Source organism: Typopeltis vanoorti, chromosome 16 (assembly GCF_054136105.1).
Source record: "Typopeltis vanoorti isolate ZY-2024b chromosome 16, IOZ_Tvanoo_1.0, whole genome shotgun sequence".
Taxonomy (NCBI): Eukaryota; Metazoa; Arthropoda; class Arachnida; order Uropygi; family Thelyphonidae; genus Typopeltis; species Typopeltis vanoorti.
In genome coordinates, this window is record NC_143564.1 from 113,361,960 (window position 1) to 113,377,330 (window position 15,371).

The window sequence follows — 15,371 nt, forward strand, 5'->3', positions numbered from 1 at the left end:
TGATGTTAAAACGCACAAATTTTGATCACACATTTTTAAGCCAAAGTTTACATGTAGATCTCTATTACTTTTGCAATAGCCAATTAGCAAATGGCTCTATCAGCTTGAGGTTTATGCACGCATTAGTTAAAAGATGTGCAACCACAATTACTCACATGAGTCCAACTAAATCACCATACGGACAACACTACAAGGCCATTCCGGGAATTAAATGGTCACACCTCATATGCTTCTGAGAATGTCTCATTTTCAGTCAGAAGTGATGTTAGAAAATTGTCAAAAAATATGAAAAAAAAACTAGTAATACTAAATGAGAGAAACAATATCTGATATAATAAAACCACTAAGTAAAAGTAATATAATGAGTTAAAAATAAGAAATAACACTGATTGTATGAGATTCATGTTGATTCTTATTTTTAATTAATGCATTGCAAATCCAAACCTGATGATAATAACCCAACAAATGCAAATGCTTATGCAACTATTTAAGTGATGGATTACCACTTAAAGCAGATATTACCACTGCTGGTTAAGAATTCTGTGCAACTATGTTGAAAAAAAAAAAAAACAAATATTTTCACAGATGCAGGAGTTACACTAATTAAGCCAGATACAATGTCACTGATCATTTGTAAACAGTATACCAGACACAAAATCTAAATGTAACATGTCCAAGCCAAAAGGATACACTTGAGAATGGGAAATTAATGATAGATACCTGATGGATGAACATTTATTAGGAACCCTGGGTGTTCTAGCTAATGGGACAAAGGCAAAGCAGCAATAGACCCAGCAAGCTGGGAGTGTATCTATTCACAGCTGAAAAGAAACAAAAGAATCAGAGCAAGATGGATATAAATGGTAAAACAACCTGGACTGGAAAGGAAACTGAGAACAGGAACAATGAACATAGTGACTCCTATGGGTAAAGATGAGAAGTTAGTGGAGGCCATGATGGAGAAAAAATTGGTTGTTTTTGGTTTTGAATAAGAGACAAAAAAAAAAAAAAAATGAAAGTGCAACTGAAGAGAAGAACGTGTTTTGTTTGGAAAGGTGTTGATAACCAGCCTAAAAATACTGTTGGTTTTATCATAAGAAGTAAATGACAGACTTAAAAGAACAGAAGTATTGCTAATGATATCACTTGACTTGAGTCTAGTTAGTAGAAACTCATTAAATAAATTCATTGCAAAAATTATGGAAACAACTACCGTGTTAGAGAAAAACTTCAGTTTAATATAAACCAAAATAATCACTTCATGTTTTGACCTGCAGATTAAGGTAATCATCTGGAGTATACACATACAAAGTAAAAAGCTGCACTACAGACTACATAAGGGGTCTTCGGCCTTTCAGACAGTGTGGGCTGCATTAAAAATTTCAATGAAGCCCGTGGGCCACTAAGCTATACTGCAGTATTTAGAATTGTAAGATGCTTTCCAGATTCACAAGGAACACTGTGCATTTGAAACTTCACAGGTTCATGATAAGTAAATACAATCAATACTTGAAAAAATGTAATTTAATGAAGAAAACATTCATTTTTTACAATGTCAATGGGCAACTTGGTAACATTTTTCCTTGACCAGCATGTCAATGATGGCATCAATGTTGGAAGTCACTATGCGCAGAGTATTCCCAAGATGTTGGTCCGTAATCTGAGTTCTTGTCTTGGACTTCACATGCTTCATTCTGGAGAAGAACTGCTCACATAAGTATGGCTTCCTAACAAAGTGCACATCTTCAAAGCACGCCAGTGAAGATTAGGAAATTCATCCTCAGAAATGTAGTCTTTGTAAAATGTAAGCAACAGCACATTGAATAATTTTTCTCTCAAAGAAGAGTTGTTTTGGAGTTTCAAGCAGCTCCATTTGTACTGAGCCTGGCATTTCGGCAGCATTGACACTGATTGCATTGAAAATAAATCTAAAGAAGACTGTTGGTTACGAAAATGATTTTCATAACCAACAGTCTCTGGTTCTTTTCGTAACCAACAACTCATTTTCAGCTTCTCGCTGAGTCCAACTGTTCATCTCTCTTCGAACTCACTTTGCAACATGGCTAATTTTGTAGCGTATTCATCAAGAGACGAAGAGTTGGACTTAGCAAGAAGCCGATAATGAGTTAAGTCTTTTTTGTGAGTTGTGCATCCCAAAGTTTGAGTTTGGCCACAAAATCTTTGATGTGATCAAACAGTGTGCACTAGTTGAGCTTTGGATTGTAGCCGCATATTTAGGTCATTCACATGCAATTTCGTGGAACAATTTAAAAGGACAGAGAATGAAAAAATTAAATTAATTAATTAATAAAACAGAAGACAAACCTCATTTCCAAATTTTATGAAGAAATGGTCACTCTGAGTCTATTGAATATGGTTCAGAAATATGAACAGTTAAAAACCAAGATCAAAAATAAATAAAAATTTTAAGAAAAATTAAAGGATGTACAAAATTAGATAATATATAAAAAATGAAGGTATCAAAAGAAAATTGGATATTTATAGTTTAAATGAAAAGACTGAGTGATACAGTGAAATAGAAAAAAAGGGCGAAAAAATATGGGCTGCTAAGTGGATAAGGGGGGGGGGGGGAGAACATCTACAAGATGGTAACCAAAAGGTGCAATGGGCAAATGCCTAGTCTTTGATGAAAAAAAGAAATTGCATTATAAATTTTTAATAACAGATTTTTAATTTTCAATACATGTGCAGACTGGCCAGCTATTAGCCATCAATTCTGTGAGGATCTGATGAGGAAACATCATGGTAAAGGACAGACCATTCTAGTTGCCAACTTTTTTGCAAAAGTGTTAGTAATATATTAGTGATACTGTGCCAAATATTAGCTCATGACTCAACTTTATGTCTAAAATGAATTGAAGCTAGTCAAGTAATGATATATAGTAATTTGATGCATGTAAACAATAACAAATGAATTCATACAATCAAAATATTGGAGATATTTTATTTTGTCTCATAAAACATCTGCAACATGGGTTGAAGAGCAATACTAGAAATTTGAATAAAACTGAACAGTGACAATGGAATCTTTCTGATGTATATAGTCACAAACTCATCAAATTATTTCATACATTTAAGGATAACATTTGCCATATGTTTGGAATACACGGGTGGTAATTACATTTAAGTTTGATCGACATATATATAAAATATACACCAAAACCATGCATAATTATATGCAGTATCAAACATGTTGGATTTCATTACAATGTGGTTTTGAATTACTGTAAAATGTATTTATTGTAATTTCAGGAGAAAGGTAATTATATTGATTACATTTTGCATTATTAGTTATTCAATGCACTGGGGCAATTAGCAAAAATGAAGTTGGAACACATTTCTGAGTATTATAAAAACATTCTTGAATGTTTTGCATTTCCAAGAAAATTTTCAGTAGATGAGTGGAGAAGATTTTTTGAGTGAATGCTTCTGACACAGCAAACTTCTATAAAGTCCAGCAATATTATTTTGTATCATTTTCCTTTATCCAACTCAGTGGATTAGTGGGGATCCCAATGTTGAGTCAAACATTAAAGTGTGGCAAACTTCAGAAAATGTTATTAAATGCTACAGAGATATGTATGCAGAGAAAACAGTAATATGTGAAAACTGCATTGTATTTTTCTAAACAATAGTGCTTTTCTTATGTTAAATTGTTTCATTACATCAAATAATGCCTGCTAAAGATCTATCTAATCAAGTTCCCTTCTCTCCAGTACAGTAACTATTTGGAATGCATTATACTGAAACCCCATTATATTATTACTTTGTCAATGCAGTTTCAGTTAGTAATGAATATTTTCAGCATGTATTAACTGCACTATATGAGGTATTCCTGTATATTTTTTTATATAATGAATATAATAATAAATGAATTTTCCTTGAGATATGTGATTATTACAGATTATACATAACTTTAGTAGCTGAGTCTGCTACCAAAGTGATGTTATATGACCCTGTTATTGACATATGAACTAAAAGATTAATTCCATAAATCTGTGAAGACTAGAACAGAAATAACACAAGATATAAATAATGAAGAAGATAAGCAAGATACCAGTTATTCCATCACTCATATTAAAATATTGCATACCCAATAAACCGTTACTTTTGCCATAATTTCATTATGGCAAAAATAATAAAATAATAAAAAAAAATCAAGCCTGCCTCACAATTGTAATAGCAGCTGTTTAGTAATTTTTACTCCCCACCCCCATTTTTTAAATATATTTATCTCAATTGCAAGTGAAATTTACACATTTGGTAAGTAATTTTTATAAGACATAATTCACTGCTGTAAGTGGCTTATGACCGTTGTGTCATAGATGGTCTTAGTATAAGATTCTAAGACCATCTGTCTCTCAAATCCTGCAATGAAATCTCATCAAAACTTGATGAGATTTCATTGCTGAATGCTGACTCAAATAAAAGCTTTTCAGATTTGTGACAGTTTCTATGAAATACTGTTTGCTTCCACTGGATCATGTGTAAAAAAAGTATCCAACACCACAGTCGGCAAGTCTGGACATGTCGAAATGATGTTGGTATATGTATTTCATGTGTCCTTCAATATATTTGATGGACGAAAGGACTTGTATATGTTTTACGGATTTCAAATCCAAATGAGTTGGTGATGAGAAAAATAACTGTGGGTACAAGGCAATATTGAAATACATGCATATGAATGCTAAAAGTTTCAGAAATAAAGGAGGAGTTTTTAGCATTGGTCAACTCAACTTGGCAAAAAAATTATAAGCTTCCATGGCACCTAGTTACAGGGATAAAATGTAAAGGATGTTGTATTTTCAGGGAAGATAGAGGGAATAGGACAGGAGGTGTAGCATTTCTAATGATAAAGAACTTCAACCAACAAAATTAGAAGTTAAGAGTATTTTAGGTCTTGGAGGGATGGTTCATTTCAGGCTATTTTGTGACGGTCAGATGCCAATGGGACAAAATATATTGTTGGTTGTTACTATAGACCAGGGAGTCCACAGAAAGATGTAGATTCCATGCATCAGCATATTAGCACAATGAGTGCAGTTTGAGAAACTATTAAGGGGACTTCAGCTATGGGAACATAGACTGGAAGGAGGAAAGGGGCATGGCAAGATGGAAGTGAATTTATACAGTTGCTAAGAGATAATTACATGTCAAGGGGAGGGGGAGTAGGGATTTGAGAGTGCTGGATCTGGGAATAGCATCAGAAATATACCCATCCTTCAATCAGGGAGAGTGACCATATAAACATGAATTCTCTGTCAAGAATGAAATTATGTTGAACTATAAATCTAGTGATTATAAGAGACGTAAGAAGCATCTTGGAACAGTGGTATGGCTTGAGAAGTTACAAGGAAGGAATGTCAGTTGTGCATCAGAAGTCATCGTCAGAACTGCATACCCACAGTCAGAAGGATAAACCAAGTGGGGGATTGAGTGAATGAGTAGGGATATAAAGCAAGAGCTCAAATAAAAGAAAACATTGTGGAGGGAATATAAAAAAAAAGGTGATCAGCATACTCATGAGCAGTACTAAGTGCAAGCAAGAAGGGTGACTAGTATAGTAAGAAAGGCCAAATCAGATTATGAGAGAAAATTAGGCTAAGAAGGTCAGGGTAAATCCATGGAAGGTCAGGGTAAATCCAATCTATGGAAGGATAATTTGCAGATGGCAGGAAAGTGAAAGAAGCAGATGAAATAGTTGATCTATTGGGCAACCACTTTACAAGCATGTATCATACTGATGGAGATTGCAGTTACTGATGTAACATGGGCAAAGTATGATGTGATACATATTGTGTATCCCACTGATGTATTGGAATGCAGTAAAGTGATGAGACTAGAGACTTGGGGTTAATGGTAGACAAAGAGTTGAAGTTAAGAGTCCATATTGCTAAAGTTGGCAAAATCATTCAAAGGATTACTTGGATGTTGAAAAACACACTAACAAGTAAACACATGGGGATTGGGGGGGCTGAATCATAGTTCTAATAATAAATAAGGATGACTATGATTCAGTTGAATCCTTATTACTATGCACAGGTTTCGCCACCTGGGTTTCTTGGGAATAAAAAGGGTGGAGAGGATTAAGAGATGAGTGACCATGCTGTGACAAGTCTGTGGAATCAATCCTCCCTATGAGGAGAGGTTGAGGTGTACTGGTTTCGAAATTTAGTTGATAGGTGGAAAAGAGGTGACAGGATACAAACGTGTAAGTTACTAATGGGATTCTATATGATTGACACAAAAGAAATTTTTCAGTTGTGTAACAGTGTGGTTAGAAGGTGTGTGCAGACTAGATTTTTTGCCTGGGAGTGGTGAATGAGTTTAAGGAGCGGTATGATAGGTATTGTATGCATAAATGTTAGTGTGGGTCTTCTGCAATGAGTCTTCTGATTCACTGGAGATACCTGTACAATAATAACAACAAAAAATATATTAACAGTTCTTGTCTGCCAAAAATAGACCAAGTTGAAGCACAGACCTTTATGCATTCCTGGATGTGTCAAAGAAGGGAGCATGACTTTAGGAGAACAGTTATAGCTGGTTTAAGACAGATGAAGTTTTTTCACTTAGTTACAAAGTAAATTATACTTACTAAACGAAAAAAATTCCTACACCTCAAACCAGCTGTAGCTGCTCTTCTAAGGATATGTATACTTCATTGTTTGATACATCCAGGAATGTATAGTGCTATGTGCTCCAACCTAGTCTACTTTCGACAGACAATCTCTGATCTGGAGTATTTTAATAAGGTGATACTCTTTTTATGCTATCTGTATATGGAAAATATATGATTTCTGTGTTAATTCAATCTTGGTATCTTTCTTTGTCTGACTCCCAATGATGAGACTTAGGTCTAATCAAGTCTGGGTAGTGATCCTTCCCATAATGCACAGCAATATACACATCCAAAAGAAAGTGTGATTTGCATTATGGTAATCAGAAGGCAAATGACATGAAAGTTAACAGTTTCTATATGCAAGTAGCCTAGTTGTGAAAAGACTTCACATACAAACTGTTTGCTTAACGTGGGCAAAGGATTAAACAATAACAGAATGTCTTGGCAAGTATAATTTGGTTTGAGGTGCATTTTCAAGGCAGTGTGAAGAATGTAACTCATGCATTTATTTCATTTTAATAAATTATGGAGACTACACTGTGTTAGGAATAATTATTTAATTTCCTGCTGTTTCAACCTTCTTATTAAGGCCATCATCTAGATATACACATATATATATATACAAAAACAAGCTATATTACATTCCAAACAGTATGCCAAAATAACAATGATTTGATCAACTGTTATTCTACTGGCCTGACCTCTAGTGAAAAGAAAAAAAAAAACATCAAAGCTAATCCTATTTATAACATCATCAGAGAACAAATTCATATATGGTTGCTGGCCTGGTTGGCCGATTGGTTAGCATATCTGCTCTCCAGCCAAAAGGCTGTGGGTTGGATCCCGCTGTGGGCAAGGATTTTTGTGATTGTCTGTGAAAATATTAGTTGTGGTGGTGGGTGGCTTTGGTATAGTTGTGGTTTGTTGTAGTTGGTGGATTGAGTGGTGAAGACAGAGAGCTGTAGAGTAAGGGCCCTCCCTCGATGAGTCTTTGGTCTCCCTAGAGGTGTCACATCATCATCATACGTATCAAGGATTTTGGCCTAGCATGGCCTGTTCCGCCTTAGAAGTCATCGTTGAATCATTTAAGAGGACGTCCTGGTTTTCTTTTTCCTAATGGCTTGTACTTTAAGGCTTGTTTTGGTAATCTTTCTGTTTTCATTCTTTGAACGTGTTCCATCCATTTATGTTTATATTTTATAATTTTTTCTATTACTGGTTCTTGGTTTAATTCTTTCATAATATCTTCGTTTCTTTTGTGATCAAATAGGGTATACTTTGCAGTTTTTCTCATAAGCTTCATTTCTGTTGTTGTTAATCTTTGTTTGTCTTTTTGTTTTATTGTCCAGATTTCGCTTCCATACATTAAGACCGGTAAGGCTAATGTATTGTATACTTTTAGCCTGGTTTGTTTTTGAACTAGGTTTGGTTTAAATATAGAGTTAATTACACCTGTTATTTTTAAATATTTTGCAATTTTTACGTTTATATCTTTTTCATTTTCATATGTGATCATACATCCTAGGTAGTTAAATGAATTCACCTGTTCTAAGATCTTGTTATCTATTACTATTTTAGTTCTTGCTGGATCTTGTCCTTTAAAGGCCATAGTTTTTGATTTTTCTGTTGATATTATCATACTATAATCTTTGGATATCTCATTTAGATTTAAAATAGCTTTCTGTAAGTTATCTTCAGAATTTGTAATTATTATTTGGTCGTCTGCAAAGAGGAGAGTGTTTAAGTTAACTGTAGGTGAAAGTTTAATTCCTTGGTGTAAATATTTACTCCATTTTATTATTATTTCATTTAAGTAGATATTAAAAAGCGTTGCTGAGAGGGGACATCCCTGTCGGACCCCTTGGTTATCTCTCTTGTATATGATAGCTCGTGATTTAATCTTATTTGTATTTGATTATTTTCATATATACTTGTGATAGCTTTTAGGATATTATTTGGTATTTGTCTTTCTTTTAATATGTTAAATAATATGTTTCTTTTAACTTTGTCAAATGCTTTTACAAAGTCAATAAATGCAATATGTGTTTCCAAATTATATTCTCTTCTTTTCTCTACTATTAATTTTAGGCAAAAGGCTGGGTCTATACATGATCGTCCTTTTCTAAATCCATTCTGTACCTCTAGAATAAAGCTTTCGGAATATTTCATTAGTTTGTTATTTAAGATTCTGCTATATATTTTGTAACAGGAATTTAGTATACTGATACCTCTATAGTTTTTAGGGTCATCTCTATTACCTTTCTTAAAGATAGGAATCACAATTGCTTTTTTCCATTCTATTGGGGGGATACCAGTTGAGTAAATTTTATTTAAAAATAATAAGAGTCTTTTTTTGAATCTTGTTCCTGCGTATTTATATAGTTCTGAACCTAGCTTATCTTCTCCAGATGATTTTCCGTTTCTTGTTTCTTTCAGGCTGATTTCTAATTCTTCTTAAGTTATTTCCTTTTCATTTTTGTTAATTGTTTGCCAGTTGTCTTTTTTAAAATATTTGTCTGCCCACAGTTCTGTGTAGTAATTTAGAAATTCTTCTAATTTTAATTCAGTGTTTAATTTTATGTTTTCTTTGGTATCTGCATTTAGGTGTTTCAAAATCTTATATACATTGGGTCTTATTTTATATAAATCATGTTCTAAATTAGAAACAAATTTATTCCATGATTCTCTATGTCTTTTTTTGACTTCTCTTTTAGCTATGGCTCTTATTCTTTTATATTCTATTTCATCTTCTAATCTTTTACTGTTTAACCATTTGTGATAGGCTTCTTTTTTCTTTTTAATTATTTCTTTGATTGTATCATCCCATATCTTCAGTTTTTTTTCTTTTATTGAATTTTTTGGTCTTTCCTAAGCTTTCATTTGCTGCTGCATTTAGTATCGTTTTTATATTAAGCCATTCTATTTCTATTTCTTCATTTTGTTTTATTTTATCTAGATATTGGTTAATTTTTTGTTCATATAGCCATTGTACATTTGTGTCATTCAATAGTCTAGTTTTATAAGCAAATGTTTCAATTTTTCTTTCTGTTCTTGTTACTTGTAGCCATTTAGGTGGTAATCTTAATTTTATTTTAACTAGGAAGTGGTCACTGCTTATTTCATATCCTCTGTGAACTCTAACATCTAGTGAAAATTTTTATATCTTTTCATTTAATATGAAGTAATCTAATATTGATTTCCATCCTCTTGCTGCCCAAGTATATTTATGTATGTCTTTATGTTTATAGAAGGAATTCATTATTTTTAGGTTATTATAAACTACAAAGTCAATCAATTTTTTACCATTTCTGTTTAGAGTGTATTCTTCATGTATTCCTATATTATTATTAATTTTCATGTTTCCAATTCTTGCATTTAAGTCTCCTGCTAAAATTATGTAGTCATTTTTATTTATTTTATTATATATGTTTTGTAGCTGATTATAAAAATCAATATTATCCTGTTCTCTTCCTTCTTCTGGGGCATATAAACCAATTATTGTTAAATAGCCTCTATCTATTTTTATTCTAACTTCTATTATTCTTTCATTCCATAATTTATAATGTTTTAACTGTTTTGAAAGGGAGTTATGAATCCAAATCATGACTCCTGCTTGTGCTCTTTGGTCTCTGTCGACTCCACTGTATATCACATTAAAATTTTCAGTTCTCATAGTTCCTTTTAATTTCTTTTTTGTTTCAGTGATTACTGCTATTTTAAAATTTCTTTCATTTAGTAACTGGTCTAATTCTATTTCTTTATATGCTATTCCTCTTACATTCCAGTTTGCTATGTGTATTATATTTTGTTGTTTCCATTTTCGTTTTCCCTTTTCCATTCCAGGGTCGTTTCCCATAGATTCAATCCGATTATCTTTTTCTGTCAGCTTACAAGTAGGATTATGTTCTCCATGTCTGGGGAGGACTAGCCTGACGATGGAATAGTTCAGTGGTAGGGCTGCTACCTTAAAGCTTCTGAACTAGCCTTCTTCCGAATTTAAACCCATAGGAGGAATAGGGTATATTGAAGGGGAAAGAGTAGTTTATAGAGAGGGCATAGTTGTAAGGCCAGAAATGAAAAGACCCCATGGCCCTCGAGTACTCTAATAGCATAAGGGTCATAAAGTAAGAAGAGTTGGCTGATAAGGCCTTATAGAAAAGATTAAAGTAAGTGGATCTTCCTCAAAGTAGAAGAAGGAGAGGATAGAATCAGCTAGGAGTCCATGGGAGTGCCGCTTCCCTTACAATCAAGATGACTGCCCCTTATGGGGCAATCATCTTGATTGTAAGGGAAGTAAGATTGTAAGATTGTAACCTAGAGGTGTCACATAATAATAATAATATACTTTTAATACAGCAATATTGGTGGCCTAATCAATAATTTAACATAATTGTTTTATTAATACTAAGATCCCAAATTAGTATAGTCCTAATCATAATTTATAATAAACTCTTAGAACAAAAGGTTATGTGGGTAGAATACGTGCCATCCATATTCTTCGGATTTAACCATCATATTAAGATGAGGGAGGTTGATAAGAATTTTGAACTTTAAATTTGAGCTCACACTACATTTTGGTGTGATGTGATGAAGAGGTACCTTTCCAGTCAATTCTATGTAGAGCATGTTCAAAAATGCCAGATTTACAATAGTTACTCAATTTAATGTGTTGTTCCATTTTTCAGGTAGGAATTGTACATCATGTTTTTCCTATATAAGGCAAATTATAGGTGCAATGAATATGGTATACTCCAGGGTGGGCAAGTGGAGGTAGTGGATCCTTGGATGAGTTGAATAAGTTCTTTAATTTTGCAGGAGGTTTAAAAGTGGCATTAAGGTTCTGTTTCTATAGTATTCTGTTTATTTTGTCTGGTATCCTTTTAATGTATGGAATGTGGCTACAGTTTTATTGTAATCTAGTTTATTTTTATTATTTAGTTTAGTGAAGAATTTTGTTTATATCATTTTTGCTGTAGTCAATTTTTAGGAAGGTATTGCTGATAATTTTCAATTCATGTTTAAGTGCTTGCTCATTGTAGAAACTCTTTAAAGCTCTGTTTTTAGTGTGTTAATGACACCTAGCTTTGTATAATAAAATTAGTTTAATCCTTTATCCAAGTGTGAGCAAACAAAGTTTGCACCTGAAAGTATCTTCAGGACTGGGGTAAGGTGGTACAACACCAGGGCAACTCTTTGCAAAGGTGGAGCAAGCTACCAACACTCCTATCTCAGTATCTCCTATAATGCAAAACACATCTCCTTGCGGATATGTCTAATGTTATGCATTAAGGGAAGGGCCACTACCCAGACTAGTTTCGACCTTTATTGAGGTCTCTTCAGTGGGAAAAAAGGGTGGCACACCATTTGGCAACTCCTATAGGTAGAGATGACCTGCTAATGCTTCTGCCTGGTATCTCCACTTGGCTCCCACTGAAGAGACCTCAATAAAGGTCGAAACTAGTCTGGGTAGTGGCCCTTCCCTTAATGCATAACATTAGACATATCTGCAAGGAGATGTATTTTGCATTATAGGAGATACTGAGATAGAAGTGTTGGTAGCTTGCTCCACCTTTGCAATGAGTTGCCCTCGTGTTGTACCACCTTACCCCAATCCTGAAGATACTTTCAGGTGCAAACTTTGTTTGCTCACACTTGGATAAAGGATTAAACTAATTTTATTATACTCTAACCAAGTGAAAAATAAACTTTCAACCTAGCTTTTGTGTTGGGTGGTGGTAAGAGTATGTGTGTATATATTTACCAGTATGTGTAGGCTTATGGCAAACAGTGAAGGAAAGACATGTGACAAGAATATCAAGAAATGGAAGTGTGTTCTGACTTTCAATTTTAATTACAAATTATATGTATTTATGTGTGTGTGTGTGTGTGTGTATGAATTTGTCTTGTGGCTGAAGAAAGTGTCTAATGTCTGTCAGCCATGGGACGACCAGATAACAAAAACATCATCAACATACTTAAGGCAAACTTTGGGTTTTACAGCAAAGGAATCTAGAGCATGTTGCTGAGCAGCTTTCACATAAAAGCAATTGTTTATAAAGTGTTGCGTGTTTTTTTTTATATAGGAGGGGGGAATGACCTATCAACTCCTTGAGTGTTGACACTAGTTTCTTGGTTAGATGATAATGGGAACTGCTGATACTTTCAACTATTGGGACAAAGAGTGCTGTGATCAGTGATAACCTGATTTGGATGAAAATTATTAATAACAATGTAAACTTAGTCATGTAGTGCTGTCATAGTAACCCGAACCAACACCCCTTCTTTGGGATACATATGAGGGGGGGGGGGATAATTGTGAACCCATGACCATGGGTTCACAATTATCCTACATGTAGGAATGGCAAAAAAGTTATCTTTTTACATATAGTAAAGTGATGATCACATACAATAATATTGGCCACATAATGTGCGTGTGAATCATGTATCCAAATTGAAAATAAATCATCAACATAGCACAGCCAGATTAAAGATGTGGGTGTTGTTCAAATTTTGTCTGGTTGAGGGTTTCATTCTTTTAAGTATTCTATACAAAATCTGGTTAAAGAGAAGAATTCATGATAGCCCATGAGATTACTTGTTTCAGAAGAATTTTTTTTTTTATAGATTTATAAAAGCTAGTATTTATTTTTGAAGAATATTGAATACAAAAAGAAAATAGTTTTTGAACTTCAGTATGGAGGGTGATCATGAATACGAAGTGTGTTAATAAATTTCAGGTACTGCACAATATGAGAGGTGTGTGGTAGGCTGAGTGATACTTCCCACACCCTCTTGACTCCATGGTGGTCTGTAAAATAGTTTTACATATATATATAAAAAAAAAAGTTTTACATAAATATAACTTTTGCATATTAAGTTTTATGCAAAAAAGTTCATATACATACAGTCAACAAACACACAAGAAAAAGGTATAATGAAACATCGTCCTCTGATTAAAAAAAAAAAAAAAATCAACTATACCTGGAGAAGCAGCTTGGTAGTAAACTTCACGAGTTATCATATTTTGTTCTGGAACAACAGTATGGCACACACTCATAAGAGTTAAAAATTCACGAATGTATGGAGCAGTAGGCTATCAAAAAATAAAATAATGTTTACAAAATCAGTATATAAGACCAGTTTATATTTTTGAAGTTTCAACTAGCCCTACTGGGCTTAAAAATATCTGATGACACATTAAAAAAACTTAATTAAGCCAATACTAATATGTTGTATGCAGAATGTTATTAAGCCACTCATCAAAATTACTAATGAAAAGTTAATGTTTGAACAAAAATCAGATGCTTTCAGAATTTATCATGTTAAGTGCAAATTTAAAAATAGAAATTGCTATTATTAATTTTTTCACATTCCTATCGTATTTGTACGTAAATGATATAGGAAATAACCTGAAATATTCAGTTGTTTGCTGATGATGCAAAATTAGGTAGAGTAAAGTTAATGGGTGTCAGTTTAATGTTGAGAAATGTAAAGTTATGCATTTTGGGATAAATAGATTACAAGCCATTTATCACATTGATGGCACTGTACTCCAGGAAATAGATGAAATTAGAGATGGTGTTAGAGTTAAAGTTTAAAGTACATATTGCTACAGTAGACCATAAGATTACTTGGCTATTGAAGAACACATTAACAAGTAGAGATAAGGAAGTTATTAATCTTTATAAGGCCTTGATACATCCACATCTGGATTACTGTGCCAAGTCTGGTCTCCTGGGTTTCTTGCAAATGAGTAAGCAGTGGAGAGGATTCAGAGGCAAGTTAGCATGAGGGTGAGTGGCCTATGAGTTAGCAAGAGGGTGAGTGGCCTATGAGGATAGATTGAAGGTGTGTGGAGTGCAGAAGTTGATTGATAGGAGAAAAAGAAGGGATATGATAGAAACATTTAAGTTGCTTAAAGGGTTTTATAGGATAGATTATTATTATTCGTGACACCTCCAAGGAATCCAAAGACTCATCACAGGAGGACACCTATTGTACAACTCTCTGTCTCCACCACTACACCGAACCTCTATTACCAATCATCTACATCAGTGCCATCTACTGCCCACCATCACTACAGCTAGTATTTTTTGTCTGTAGATTGCGTTTATTCTGAAGGGCTGATTTGTCCATATGTGGGATGAAAAACTCGAGTTTCCGGGAGGAAAAACCCTGCTACCTCCGTACGAGATCGGCTAACTCACCCTCGATTGAAAAAGTCCATAAGAAGATTCCTCCCGTCATGACGAGACTCAAGCTTAGGCCTTTTCCAATTGAAGGGCGTTGCAGGGGAAATGTTTCAGCACTTGGCTAGAGGGACCAGAACAAGGGGTCATCCCTGGAAGTTGAATAAAGGTGTGGTTAGTAAGGGTGTGAGGATTAGATTTTTTACTTGGAGAGTTGTGAATGAGTGGAATGGGTTGTTAGAGTCAGTTGCGATTGCTTTTTCTGTTAATAGGTTCAAGGAGAGGTATGATAGATTGTGTGGATAGATTGGGTTTCTCACAATGAGTCTTCGGACTCAATGGAGGTGCCTGTATAATAATAATATTTATGGCCTTTCACTTTTTTTTATGGAACAAAATTTATTTAATACAATACAATACTTAATACAAATATAATTTAACAATGACAAATGTGTATAACCAAGAACATAAGCTCATCTGGATTATAAAATGTATAACAAATACAGAAATCAATATACAATGCATGCATAGCAGTACAT

General features: G+C 33.8%; 1 protein-coding gene across 1 annotated transcript in view; it reads right to left on the bottom strand.

The window, feature by feature from the left end:
• Nucleotides 1–15,371, bottom strand: part of ATP8A (ATPase phospholipid transporting 8A1) — a 1,088,708-nt gene that overhangs the window by 648,541 nt on the left and 424,796 nt on the right. Inside the window, exon 16 of the mRNA XM_090406292.1 lies at nucleotides 13,625–13,736. Coding sequence (XP_090262418.1) covers nucleotides 13,625–13,736 — 112 coding nt within the window. The remainder of the gene's footprint in view (nucleotides 1–13,624; nucleotides 13,737–15,371) is intronic.